Source organism: Mustela nivalis (assembly GCF_964662115.1).
Source record: "Mustela nivalis genome assembly, chromosome: 7".
NCBI classification, from domain to species: Eukaryota; Metazoa; Chordata; class Mammalia; order Carnivora; family Mustelidae; genus Mustela; species Mustela nivalis.
Genome location: NC_139026.1, coordinates 130989913 through 131004948, shown reverse-complemented (window position 1 = coordinate 131004948; position 15036 = coordinate 130989913). Strand labels below are relative to the sequence as shown.

General features: G+C 44.3%; 1 protein-coding gene across 1 annotated transcript in view; it reads left to right on the top strand.

Moving 5' to 3' along the window:
* The window catches only part of PIP4K2A (phosphatidylinositol-5-phosphate 4-kinase type 2 alpha), a 177816-nt gene that overhangs the window by 117755 nt on the left and 45025 nt on the right, over positions 1-15036 (top strand). The window contains exon 4 of the mRNA XM_082742135.1: positions 10918-11070. Within this exon, the coding sequence (XP_082598261.1) occupies positions 10918-11070 (153 nt within the window). The remainder of the gene's footprint in view (positions 1-10917; positions 11071-15036) is intronic.

The window sequence follows — 15036 nt, the reverse complement described above, 5'->3', positions numbered from 1 at the left end:
CACGAGCTCAGGAAATGTGAAGTGTCGGATGGTGGTGGGACTGTGGAGAGGAAGATGGGAAACTGCCCCGCAGGCTTCCCTCGGATTCTTCAGCCCCAGAGCAGTCCTGTGGATTTTGCACAGGGGAATGATGTGATGACATGTGGATTTTCTAAAGATAACTGAGGTGGTTATGGACAGAATGCATAAAGGAGATAACGCAGCTCGGAGACTATGAACTATCCCAGGGACACCAGAGCCCTCCGCACTGACAGGGTCAAGCAGAGAGCAGCTCCCCAAGGTAGAGGGAAGAGAAACCTGACAGGAGTGGAGGTGTTGGAGCCTGAGGGGCTGGGGGAGCAGGGGTACTGGTCACTAGCAGGGGGAAGGCTTGGGAAAGGGCGAGGGGAGAGCGGAAGATACAGTTGAGTGTTTAGCCTTTTGAACCTAGAGGTGATCTTGTTTGTGGGCAGCTGGGGAGCGCAAGCCCAGACGTGGGAGGGATTGGCTTCTGGGTGTTGTCTCTCGACAGACCTACTTGTCCTGTCACCATCTGGAATCTGCTTCCTCCTTGAGCTATATAAGCTCTTTCTTTCCTCTGTAACTGCTGTGTCTCTTGAGCCTGCTCATTCACAGCCTCTGCTCACACCTTTTGGCCTCAGCGGTGAGCCTCTGTAGGCCTCACAGTTCATATCGGACAGAAACTCCTCCTGGGCCAAAAACCGAAGCAGTCTTCTCCTGACAGACTTTTGGGAAAATTGCCTCACAACCTATCAACATCATCAGATTTTTTTCTTGTTCTTTTTCTGCTCCTTCTTGTAAGTTGAACCAGTGACCGTCCCCATCACAGACTGTCGGCCTTTGTCCCCCCGCCCCCCGCAACCCCACTGAACCCTTTGGGTTATGACCTGTGGTTTCCAAGAGCTGACAGTCTTCCCTGCCACAGGAAACTTCTGTCCAGGTTAGATGTTGTGTTTGCTTATTATGATCCCCGGGCACAGGTCTGTGGTATCTTAATGTCAATCAAGTACCAACCCGAGATTTTTAAAGGAGATCTCATGGTGCTCTGTGACGTTCCTGCAACTCTTTTTCTCTGCCGGTCATCACCATTCATTTTTGTGTTCTTCTTTTCTCAGTTGTTTCATTATTGATAAATGTTAAATTGCAGTGTTCTTACTCCCCGTTTTAATGAAAGCCACTCTACACCTGAGATCACAGCTCAGACTTTCTTTGAAATTCCCGAGGAGCTTAACATATGACTTTGAACACAGTGGGCATTTAATAAATCCTTGATGGTAATGTTCAAGTTAGCATGTTGGTCTTTGCCTCTCCGATGAGGTCAGAGGACCATCTGTGCTCCCTCAGATATGTCAAACGCAAACCCAGAAAGCGGCCTTGGCCGGGCAGTTGCTCCTGGCTCCCGGCCTTGTGATTTGAGGCATGTAATCATAATCCTGGGTTGTCAGCAGGGAGTGATCAGCTTCCAGGTTTTCAAGTCCATGAAACAGGTAACATGGGTTAGGAAAAAGAACATTTCCTGGGGGCAAAAAGGCTGGTCTGAGTCTTGGATCTTCAGGGACTGTGGCTATGGGCTGTCTCCGGTCGCTTAGTCCTGGAGGGTCTCAATTTTCTCATCTGTGAAATGAGGGAAAAGGACATGATGTTCGCTGAGTCCCTCCCAGCTGTCAACTCTCTGAATCTGTTATTAAGTCATCTCAAGGAGATGACAGTCATGAAGTTCTTGTGTACAAGACCGACATGTTCCCTTTGCAAGGTGGTGGCTTTCATACACTGGAGTATGGCGGAAGTGATCTTAATGGCCTTTCTGTTGGTTAAAAGTTTTCATACATGATTTTTAACAGGACTACAAACCCATATCAAAATGGGAAAAAAAAATCCAAAAACATGTAAGACTCAGAATTAAGTGTTCAGAATGCTTGGGTATTTAAAAAACGCACAGGGGACCATAATGGTTACTAAATCATGACATTCTCAGGAAAGGCATAGAAGATCGGTGGTAAGAATGAGCTAATTAAATTGACCTTTGCATTTCCTCCACACTTCTGGAGGCCCCACTAATCCCGGACCTCCCACTGCGGAAATAAACATCTTCAGTGTAGCCTTGCACGGGAGTGGAGAGGAAAGATGGCACCATTAATCCCTTTCTTAAGGGAAATGACAATAAATTTCCAATTAGAAGCATAAGAAGGCCACTGAAGAGTGAGCTTCATCTCTCATTATCTTCCTTTATTTCCTGCTGAGGGCTGACATGCCACCAGAGCTTCAGTCATCAATGTTGAGTTTGGGGACAGGGTGTTGTAAGATCAGCCATGTACTAGGCTGTGCAGAATAGAAATAGTAAAAATCAGTTCACTTACCAAGAGGCAAAAAAGGCAAGTGAAAATGGAGTAAATTGTCAGATTGTTACCTGTCTTCCATTTAATAGCTCTTCCCTTTAAGAGCTTTAGTTTTTGTCAGAGAGTTCATTTTCCTACCCAACTCCCAGCAAGCCTAGGAGCAGCCTAAGAAGTAACATTTGCATGCTGTCATGCGTCCACTGCACTGGACCGAGCAGAGCGTGCGTGTAAATGTCCCTTCACTCGCCAGAGACAACCCAGGCAACCAAGCTGCTTGCCTTAGGGAGTTGCAAGAGAAAAGTTTGGTCCTGTCACAGATGCCTGTGTACTGGAGGAGTGTGTTTATATGAAATGTCCAGAATTGGCAACTCTAGGACAGTGCAGAGTGGTTTCCTGCTTGGAGGATGGATGTCAGAATGGGAGTGACTGCTAATGGATACAGGTTTCTTTTCTAGGTGATGAAAATGTTCTAAAATTCATTGTGGAGATGGTTAAATTTGTATATGTACAAAGACCATTGAACTGTACACTTTAAAGAGGTGAATTGTATGGTATGTGAGTTATAGCTCAGTAAAGCTATGAAGGAAGAAGAATGCGGTTTAAACTTAGTTTTTATTCAATACATGATTTTCATTTTCCTCTACCACTGACTTTGGCTGCCTTTTTCTTGGGGGTAGGGTGTTATGATAACAGTATTGGCATTCAGAACAAGTGAATTTGAGGAATTACATAGTTTATAATATGAAATGAATGAATGGCTGGTGAATACAGCACACATTTTGCAGTTAGTTTACATTTGTGATCAGATTTTCCCCCTAAACTAATAGCAAATCATTATCCATTTCCTATGTCTCTACAAACTAACAGCAGTAACTACTACTGAACACTAATTAGTAGAGCAAGAAGGAAACCTAGAGACATGAAGTCCAACTGTCTTTGCGGATAATCAGGTAACAGAGTGAGGGGTGGGGGAGGGGAGTTGGGAGGCCTCCTTGCCCTTGACTTCTAACTCACTCTGTTTCTGCCATCCATGCGGAGACCTGGAACCTGTGAGAAATTTCTGTGGGCAGTGAGGTTAACAAGACACTCTATGAATGTCTATTCACCCATGTTTTAAATGTTGAATTGAGTCTTTTAAAGCCCTGCCTTGAAGGGGATTGTAAATGTTACGGTAACTCAGTGTGTTACACAGATGACCTCCCAGATCGTCCGTTCCAAGGTTGCTTTTCCAAACCTCCATCCCTCTCCTCGGGCCCTCATTTTTACGTGGCACCCACTCACCTTCCTTTATTCTCGCTTCTCCCTCGAGGTAACAGAGGCATGTACATTGAGCTCCCCTGACTTTCCTTCGCCTATGCCTTCAAATTCATGGGTGTCTTCCTCAGCCTACTTTCCTCCCCTCCTCCTCCTCACCCTCCTCACCCTCCTCCCTCTCCTCAGGAAGGAGTCACCCATCTCTTCAGGCTGCCTTCCCCTGTGCTTTCTGTTTCTTTAGAGACTTGTCCCAGCCCCTTTCCCCTCTGAGGGAGGTAAGCAGGAGGCCAAGGACAGAAGGAAGACCTTGTGGGTTGGGATTTTTTGACATGTAAGTTCTTTATAAAATGTTTTAAATTCTTTTGTAAAAATATAAATGGTCATTAAGGAGGGCTATAGGAAATAACCTGCAAAGGTAAATGACAATGTGTGGCTCTCGATTTTCAGTGGGTACAAACCAGAGGCTTGGCCAGGGTGGGGGATGGAATTGAGAGCAAATTGGAAGAAGCTGATTCTGTAAGTCCTTCTTCATTTTTAACTTCCCAGCCCGCAGAATCATGGCAATATTGATCTGCACTTCTAAATCTCTTCCAAGTTGAAATTCACTATTTATAATAACAGCTATCATTTATTGAGTACTAATCTCTTCCAGGCACTAATTTGAAACTTTATATTCCTCTAATTTAACTCCCATACTTTTGACTAGTATTATTATCTTGTTATTTCTATAGACAGGGAAACTGAGGCACAAAGAGCTTAAATTAACTTGCCCAAATTCATAGTCTTGACTCTTAAGGTTCCCTGTGTCCCATGTCGTGTTATAACGTCCCCCAGGCTCACCATCATCCCTGTTTGGAACTTGAAAGGTCACCAGGCCTCTGCTTACGGCCATGCGGACCTGAGAAAATATGAGAAAATGAAATAGAAGTCTGAACAAACTGAACAGGGAGATATGGTTTTGATGTTCAGAGCATTCTGATGAGTGTGTACGTAGTGGGTGTGTGAGTGTGTTCTCTTCTGATGGCTTCAAGCCTTGGGAAGGTGTTGGAGGACATTTCCGAAGGCCAGTGGGACATTTCACACATTGAATGCTCTGGATTGCCTTTAAATTGTCCTGTGACTTTGATCCCAGATATCCAGAGGGCATTTTGTTTTTGCACATTCACACTTTTGAACTGAGAGTTTCAGAATCCCAGATTTTGGATTTTTTAAATGGCACCTTATTTCAGAATATATGGCTTTGTCCATGACAAAGAATCTCTTTCCTTTTTCCCTTCCCTTCTTCCTTCCCTTCTTCCTTCCTCTCTTTCTTCCTTCCTTCTCCCTTTCTTTCTTTTGTCAGTCCCTCCATCTGTCTGTTTTCTAATAAGGGAACAAGAGTAGAACTCGACACTCTACATAGATTTCATTGGGTGATTTTACCCCACAGCTTTCTCCTACACACAGACAGGTAGGTAATGGTGAACATTCCTAAGAGTAAATATTTTACTTTGAAAATGGGAATTACCTTGTAGATGACTAAACCAGCCCTGTTAGCAGTGCTTTTTAGGTCTTTGGTTAGATCAGATTTTCTTCTTAGACTTGGTTTTTTAAATTAGATGGTTAAGATGAGACAGAATTTAAAAAAAAAAAAAAAAAATGGAATGGTCTCTTCAGCTGGACCTTCTTTCTTCCATGTAAATCTTGTCTTCACTTACAGATTTTGTCTTTTTTCCTTTCTCTTTCTTTCTTTCTCTCTTTCTTGCCAGTTTAGCATTGTGGAGAATACCCCGGAATATCACATTCCCAGAGTAAAGGATTACTTGTTTCAGTCTTGGCCTTCTTTGCCAAGAAAACCCTTACAGTTTTCAGCAGGATGGGACAGTGTTTAAAGATAGAAACCAGTCACCAAAAGAGAATGAAAGCCTCCAGCAATATTCAGAACAAGTGAATGGCCTTGAGAATTAAAACAGACCCTGTGCCACGTGGTCAGAAACGTGAAGAATTCTTGGGATTGACACCATCGCCCCATGCACAGAACTGTCCGAAGAGTGAAGCGCTAGGCAGCTTTCAGCCCTGTCTGTGCCACATGAATTATAGGTCTCTAAGCCCAGGGCTCAATCACACATGCTTTCCCGGTCCCGAAGCCTTGTTCCACAAACACACATCCGTCTCAGCTCTGGCCTTGAGAGAAGACAGCAACTACGCCTACCCACCTCAAGTCGAATAATGAACAGTGCTAGAGTGAGTCAGGATAGACTTGTACACATGTTAGTAAGAGTGTAAATTGAGAACTCTGGGCTGCATTAGCAATGAGACTGTTGCTGATGATACATTTTTACTTGGCAAGACGGAAAACATACAGACAGTTTGGGTTTTGTGCCAGCTCGCTCATGCTCTAAATTGTGATTAGAAGGTGTTTGTCACCGCAGAAGACTGTGTCAGCAATCCCATCACTAATGCCCACCAGATTCTCAAGCCCGGGAAGGAGGCAGCAGTGGCGGGAGGGTCGGAGGCCAATTGCTCTGGGCAGGGTCCCTGTAAAGCCATGTGTGTACATGGACCCACTCAGATGTTCAAGCACTAAGGCAAACAAGTCATTTCCGTTGTCTGGGTTTTGTTTTCTTACCTTTAAGTTGAATGATTTGGAATAATCTCCAGGTTGCTTTTAACTGTCGTGCTCTTTGATTATGAGCATTATTTACACATGGGGGGAACCCTGTGGGCGCTCCCAAAGGTCCCTCCCAAACTCTGCTTCTCTCAAGCCATCCTCTTGACCTCCCAAACACGCCAACCATCCTGTATGATACTATGGGCCATTTTTCCTTGTGACAGGGCAGAGCACACTGAAGAATTTCAATATTCAGTTTTGCTACATAGCAGACTGTATGGAGGCCACTCAGTGACTCCTTTCAATATATGGCTCCGATTTCCTTCTCTCCGCTCATTTTATCGGTCTTGACAAAATTGTCCAGAGAATGTCTAGAATCTATGAAGTTTTATTTTCATGCTGCCCTAAGAACTATTGCCATCTTCTTTTTAATCATGGCCCAGATATCCTAAGCCATCATTATGCCTCTGCTGAGGTGATGGTCGTAGCTTTCTGACTGAACTTTTGTTCGACTCACCCTCTGAGGTGAATGAATCTATAGTTCCTGGAGCTGTGCACCATGCCTTCGAGTAAATACGTTCTTAGAGTTATAAAAGGTCTGTGGTGGAAATTTCACTCAGCTCACCCTCTCCCCTGGTTTCTTCTTGATCACTTTACAGACATAGAAACTGAGGCTCAGAGAGGCTAAATCCAAGGGTTGAAGAATGGCAGACCATTACACAGTACTGCCTTGAGACACACACACACATAAACACACACACACGCACACACACATTTCTACCTTAGTTCAAAGACCGCAGAAAGTCAATGATTGTGATGTTAAGTAATGGCAAAAATTTAGTCTTTGAAAATTGCACCTTTTGGTTTCTTCAGAGGAAGCTTTAGGGAGGAGCCTGCATAATACCTGACTCCCTTGTACTCCACAGTTTGCTTATCTTCAAGTAGGAAAATGCATCTGGCCTTTCCTATCTCTGAGGAATGTTGTGAAAATAAAGATGAAATAATGAGTTGGATTTTTCCAGGCCTTAGAGCCATTCCAAGAATTGTGCATTTTGTGTGAAATACTGTTTACTCTTCTGATTTTCTGCTTGTCTAAGGCTTTCAGTAAATTTGATTCATATCTTTTTATGTTCATAGTGATAAAGGTACTTTCTTAATTTTCACAAAGTGTTCCTTACTTCTTTGATTATTTGAAAACTAAGAGCTTTAAAAAAAATCCTTACACACACTGGAAGTAGACACTGTGGGTTGGGTCTACTCATGTGATTATTGAAAAACAGAGTTGAGGCAGAACCAATATTAGAATTGTGAAGTGTTATAACCAGAATTAAGACATGGGCAGTATGCTAATGCATAGTCTAGAATAAATGATTATCAATATATTAGATACTGACAGGGAAGACAAAGAATTTGAAAAGAGGTAACATCTGAGCTGAAGAGCCATTGCTTATTTGATGAGTCATTTCTAGCCCTATGGAAACCTATACATTACTTTGTACATATCATTATTAAACATTTCTCTACTGAATTACTACAGTGAATGCAACAAAGTCTTCTTTTTCACTATAAAGCTTCCCACTTGGGGGCACCTGTGTGACTCAGTCAGTTGAGCGTCCAACTCTTGCTTTCTGTTTGGTCATGATCTCAGGGTTGTGGGATCAGGCCCCACATCAGGCTCTGTGTTGAGCATGGAGTCTGCTTGTCCTTCTCCCTCTGCTCCTCCTTGGGCTTCCTCCTATTTCTCTCTCTCAAATAAATAAAATCTTAAAAAAATAAATTTTCATATTTAACCAAATCAGAATGGGACAGAATATAGTGGGAAAGGTGTTTATGCAGGTACCACCAATGCACTGGACTTGACACACTATGCAGACAAAACATATCAGAGCCACAATTCAGCAGACTCTTGATTCTTAACCAGGGAGACAGACCTGCTGCAACTCTGTCAGTGTCCTCTGTTTCTTCAGATGCCCCCGCCCACACCTTTGGGGTCAGAATCTGCATTTCAACATGATCCCCAGCTAACTTGGTGGTTCATTAAATTTTAAGAAGCACTTACTGTGCAGCTTTCAATTTTATTCTCTCCCATTGGTCTGTGAGGGAATGGTAGACTTTAATATCTGATATTAATGAATGTGTTGTTGTCATCCTGTCCTTTGCTGAGCACAGGTGGCCTTTCTTACCTACCCTGCCCCCTTCCAAAAAGACATTATTTTGAATAATTCTTTGCAGGTTAATGTGTGGGAATAAAATGTAAGACCACTAGCCCATGGCAATGGTTGCCTTTTTTTTTTTTTTTTTTTTTTTGCTAGTGTTTAAAATCCCAAGAAGGGGAATTCACTTTGATTTTCTCCTTTTTTTCTTCTTAGTAGGAAGTAGTGTAAAGGAGATTTTTTTTTTTTTTTTTTTTTTTGGACCAAAAAACCAATGTCGTGGAGAATTAGACTCTCACGAATATGGCCATTTTCACCCTGAAAATTATTTTCATCCTTCTCAGTCTGTCGAATGGATTTCAATTGTCTCAAGAATATTTTAACACTTCCAGATCCTGCTATTTAACGTCATTGGAAGTTACGTCGATTTTTTTTTCCTTCTCTCCAGTTTCCTAATAACCTAAGGAAAGCAAATTCAGCTCATTGGCAGCCTTGGCTCTGCACTTGACAGGTGTGCCTGGCAGCACTCTGATCAAGATGCACTGTCGCGGGATGTGGCGGTGCGGACAGCCATGCCGAGGTGCATTCTGGGAGAAGTGTTGTTGCAGGACGTAGCGGTGCGGACAGCCATGCCGAGGTGCATTCTGGAAGATATGCTGTTGCAGGACGTAGTGGTGCGGACAGCCATGCCGAGGTGCATTCTGGGAGAAGTTCTGTTGCAGGATGTAGTGGTGCGGACAGCCATGCCGACGTGCATTCTGGGAGAAGTGCTGTTGCAGGACGTAGTGGTGTGGACAGCCATGCCGAGGTGCATTCTGGGAGAAGTTCTGTTGCAGGATGTAGTGGTGCGGACAGCCATGCCGAGGTGCATTCTGGGAGATGCGCTGTTGCAGGACGTAGTGGTGTGGACAGCCATGCCGACGTGCATTCTGGGAGAAGTTCTGTTGCAGGATGTAGTGGTGCGGACAGCCATGCCGACGTGCATTCTGGGAGAAGTGCTGTTGCAGGACGTAGTGGTGTGGACAGCCATGCCGAGGTGCATTCTGGGAGAAGTTCTGTTGCAGGATGTAGTGGTGCGGACAGCCATGCCGAGGTGCATTCTGGGAGATGCGCTGTTGCAGGACGTAGTGGTGTGGACAGCCATGCCGAGGTGCATTCTGGGAGAAGTGCTGTTGCAGGACGTAGCGGTGCGGTTAGTCATGCCAGGGTGCATCCTGGGAGATAAGAATATGCCGGCGGGCCACTCCCTCAGCACCAGAAGGACCTTCCTGAGTTACTACCCCTGCGACGTAGTTGTACTTCACAGGGCTCAGTCCTGTCAGATTTCCTTGAGAAATGAAGGAAAGGATAAAGAGACTTGAATATACCAGATCAAAAGGAACAATTTAATCAAAAATCCATCATGGATGCATGATCACCTACCTCTCTAAAGACATCTGTGTCCCCTTTAGTGGACATTCAGTGGGAATTTCCATTGCCCACTTTTAGAGAGGAAGTTGGAGAAGGAAGGTGACTTTGCCTTTGAATCCCTCCTGCGCGACCCAGTGAGGCCAGGCAGGCCAGGAAGGTCAATACCGAGGAGCACAAGCAGCAGGGGTGAGGTCCAGACTCCAGAGATGTTAGAGCTTATCCTAGTGGGAGTGACCAGAGTAAGAAGGTGTGAGGAAGTGGGAGAGGTTTCTTGGACACGAAGAAAATGAGAGATTCAAACAAGAAAGTCACAAGTGAGAAAAGGGGAGACTTTAGGGTGGACTTACCCACCTAGAGTGTCAGTAGTGGCAGCTAGATACTGGAATGAATGGTGCTACCAGAGCCCCTGCTCGGAGCCCTTTCTTGCCCACCACCCCAGGAGCTAAGCTGTTCTCAAAAATGGCTGAAGGGGGGTGGAGGATGGACCCAATCAGAGTCTTGTGAGGAGCTAGTTTAGAAAACACCTGCCCAGACTCCTCCCAAGGCATGCCACAGACAATGTGGTTTTGAGTGGTTTACTGGTGGAGAACTGGGGCTTTGAGCCAGCCACGCTGGAGATAGGACTCTAGCACTTCCCCTTACTAGTCGTGGACCTTTGCCAGTGATGAACCCTCTCTCGTCCCCATCTCCTCATCTGTAAAACTACGATGGTATGAATAGTAACCACTTCATGGGGATGGTATCAGAATGAGGAGAGCTGTTTCCTGCCTGCTGTCTGGCAGAATACCTTCCTATAAGGAAACCACTCAGGGAATGTGACAAAAATTCTTTTCATGACTGGAACCTAATTTGCTTCAGAAGAAAATTTGAGCTCTCTTGTCCAACTCAGAAAAGAACCAGGTGAACAAAATAATTTTGATTGTAATTCTGGGCATTAGCCTACTCTAAGGACATCAGAAGCATAGTATATATATCCAGGCTGTCTTCACGTCATTTAAAAGACTAGCAATTTGACTTACGACGAATATATAATGTTGTCGTCCTATTTACACCAGTTTCTTCCAAACATAAATGTGTTTGAAAGCTTGTGATGACAACACATGATCTGGAAATCAGAAAGCCGTGCCTCTAACCCATCTCTTTCCTCCTCCCCCCACCTTATCCCGACCGGAAGAATTCCTTGACCAGGAGCGCACCCCTTCCCAACGACTCCCAAGCGCGCAGTGGGGCTCGATTCCACACTTCCTACGACAAAAGATACATCATCAAGACCATCACGAGTGAAGATGTGGCCGAAATGCACAACATCCTGAAGAAATACCACCAGGTAATTTATCTCCGTTTGAAACCCTTGGGAACGTTAACATTCACAATAAATTATGATCAAGGCCAAAGATATCATTAGGAAATGAGAACACATTTGACAGAAAAATCTCCTGTAGCTGGGTTTATTAACACTCCCATGGCCAGATTACTGATCGTTAGCATTTAGGAATTCTTGTACTGTGAAAATCTGTAGTTATTTATATAAGACTTTTCATATTTATATCATACTATTTCATGTAAATACTCTTTTGCATAATGGTTTTGATGATTACCATTCTGAATTTAAAATCACTTGGTTGAAGATTTGGCAACGTTTCAGAAGTGTTTCGACCAGAAATACCTCCAAATCCTATCCTGCTTTCTCTGTCTCTTCCTGTCCCAGCCCCAAAGAGGTCCACCCCACTCTGAGAAAAGTAGCCGATTTTAAGAAAGTTGGGTGTTTGTCTACTTCCTGCCTCCTTTTCGCCCCTCAGTGTTCTCCCTTCATAATCCCCAGAGAATAAGATGAAACTACCTGTGGGAGCAGTGATCTCTCTCTCTCCCTCCTTCCCTGTCTCTCTCTCTCTCTCTCCCTTTCCCTCTCTTTCTCTCAATCTCAATAAATTCCAACTTAAGTGTGCCTGGTAGAGCGCACGCGCCCAGGTCCCAGCTGGAGCTGTAAAAGGTCTTACTATGACATAAGAGCACGAAGTCCAGCATCTGACACTTTTGAGTTCAAATCCCAGCCCTGTCACTTACTAACCATGTGACTTCTGGACTCCAGAGCCTCTGTTTCTTCATTTAGACAATGGAGGTAATAACAGCACCTGACTCTGGAGGACTGGAGGTTGGAGGTTAAGCGGGAGAAGGCACATCAGATACTCAGTATAGCACCTGCCATGCCCTGGCAGGTCGATATATGGCATCAGCCACTGTAGTCGTCATCAGGTCACACAGGCATCTTGAGCAGTTGTGATCTTTGGCATGAATACGACCATTGCTTGCAACATCACAGCAGTCATCTTCAGAACCGATATCTCACACCCACACGCAGACACACACACTTGATTTTAGACTCCTGCTTCATTTTTTGACCTAAATAGCTCCAAATCCTCCTCACAGGTAAAGATTGGCTGTCACAGAGGGCATCAAAATAAAATGCTGAGGGCCCCGCTTGTGTTACCCAAAGGATTTGGAAACATTATTAAGTCTTGGCCTCTCAAGGTGGCTGCTTTGCAGGCGGTGCTCGTTTGGATTTGTGAGCTCTGAGATGTCTGTTTAAAAGTCAGCTTCCCTACTTTATGGTCACGTGTGATGCTCTGACATCACAGATTATTTCTTGGCAGTTGCTTTTTCTTCCCGTCTCTGCGAATGCGATCGATTGCATTTTGCTTGCACTGAAATCTATTAAAAATCTTTGAGCTGTATTTGGTTTCTGGAAATTGGGAACTGCTCCTAATCTGTTCTCTAAAAACATTAGTGAGCCTCTAAATTCCTTGAATATCTAAAAAATCTTTTGTAACATCTATTCCTTTTGAAATTTGTCCTGTAGCACTTACATTGTTGCCTAATACAAAGGACATTTTAAGATGGCAGGATAATACGAGTGAGGGTGAAAACACCAAGGCACAGGCTTCTGAATGAATTGAATTACAAGATGGAACTTTTAACTATTCACCTTTTAAACTGTCTACTGTTTCATTTCTCCCCCTCTGGAACTTAATGTCATACTTAGACGTTCTTTTTATTCTTTCTTTAAATATTCTCAGAACATTCAAAGCAAAGTAATACCTTAGTGACTGATGAAAACATATTATTCTGATAGATGGCTACGATACCGTTCTAATAAAATGTGACATGCAATTCAGACATCAACTTCCTGATGACAACTTTGAGTTCAGAATTTTTTGACTTTCCAGAAATCACTGTTTGAAACATTTTCTCTGGGGTAGTCACTGTAACCTCGCATGCAGATTTGACATGTCATCAGTATTCCATAAAATACTTTGGGGATCAAAATAAATCTATTGACGTGCTCCTGGGGCTTCCACAGTGCTAAAGATTGCCTTTCATTCCACTGCTAGAAAACAGTTATTTCCTTGCTATGTTCTTTACCCAGAAAAGTCTGTTATCCGACATCTAACTTTTTATTTCTTCTTAAAAATAGTATTTTAAATCTAATCTAAAGTATCTTAATGATTGAGAATCACCACTATTAATACAATTTATTTCAATGACATTTAGTTGAAAGTCAGGAGACCTAGATCTTGGCTTGTTAAAAAATGGCTACTTAGGGGGCGCCTGGGTGGCTCAGTGGGTTAAGCCGCTGCCTTCGGCTCAGGTCATGATCTCAGGGTCCTGGGATCGAGTCCCACATCGGGCTCTCTGCTCAGCAGGGAGCCTGCTTCCTCCTCTCTCTCTGCCTGTCTCTCTGCCTACTTGTGATCTCTGTCTGTCAAATAAATAAATATAATCTTTAAAAAAAAAAAATGGCTACTTAGGGGCACCTGGGTGGCTCAGTGGGTTAAAGCCTCTGCTTTCGGCTCAGGTCATGGTCCCCGGGTCCTGGGATCAAGCCCCCATCGGGCTCTCTGCTCAGCAGGGAGCCTGCTTCCCTTCCTCTCTCTGCCTACTTGTGATCTGTCAAATAAATAAATAAAATATATTTTTTTTAAATGGCTACTTAGGTGATCTCTGAAGCTCAGTTTCCCTATGGATGTTTCATTCATTCATTCATTCATTCATGGATTTACCTTTGACCTAATACCTGAAAGAATTTCAGGTGGCCTTCAAGGAAGTTTGAAACACAAGGCATAGATGGGAAAAGACAGAAGGAGAGGGCAAAGACATAAAATGGAGCCTGGGGTGAGCTGAAAACGTTATGCCAGGATGCCGGCATGCTTGCTTGCATGAGGATGGGGAGTTTGAGTTTCCTAGGAACAAAAGCGGAAAGAGAAACCTGAGCAAGTCTATTACACAGCTGCTGTGCCTGAAAATACAAATGACTCGGTTGATCAGGAGGACTGAAACTGTTCTTGGCACTAGGGTCAGACAGGGTTGTCTTGGTCTAAGGAGTACCCCACAGAGAGGACATGTGACACAATCAGCATCGTGCTTACAAATGCCCATGCAACACAGAATTTCACAGAACTTGAAAAGAAACTCATCAGTGCAGGCTGCAGAAACCACACCGACACACAATTACACTTAGTCACTACGGTTGGGTAAGGGAAGATGCAGTTTGCCGGGGCTCCCTGACCGTCTGCCGGCCCGGCTTCCTTCAGGCAGGATTTGAATGTTCTCCTCTCCAGTCCTCTCACGGACCCCCTTCACACAGGGTGCTGGTGATGTGATGTGGTGGCGAGCTCAGCCTCGCCCATCCCCAGGTGTAGCTGTTGCACACGATCGGACACAGGCCTCATCACCTGTGATCCAGGAAGGGTCTCTCCGGGCTTTGTGGTTCTCTCAGTGATGCTCACAAGCATTTGAGATGAACATCAGGCCTTTCTTCCTCCCTTACAAAGGCCTGGGCCAATTCAAGGACTTATGTTGAGTCTTACAAATTCTGTTTTCTGCTTCGGCAGCAACCGTCAGTTCTTCTCTTTCCTCTTGCTCTTTGCTGCTCTTTTTACCTTCTGATATGCTGGGCTTTTGAACTGCCTGGTCTGGACGAGTGGAGAGGCTTCTTCCAACTGCCTGTCAGTGGACAGGACCGGCTCTCAGAGAGGGTGTGTCCCGTGGAGCCGATGGCTGGACTTGCCAATGTTTGCGATTATTCTGTGGCCTTTTGGCTTCTCTTTTCCCTTCTCTTTGCTTTCATTGGTTTCTGTTTTGATGGAGTATATCCAGAGCTGCAGCTATAGTCTGGAAGTTTAAAATCACCACAAGGCCAGTCTCTGGAGAAGTGGAACCTTGCTAGATGTTTAAATAAATCCTTCCTGGGACTAAGTTTCTGACGAGCCAAACTCACCAGCGACAGGGTGTGGTA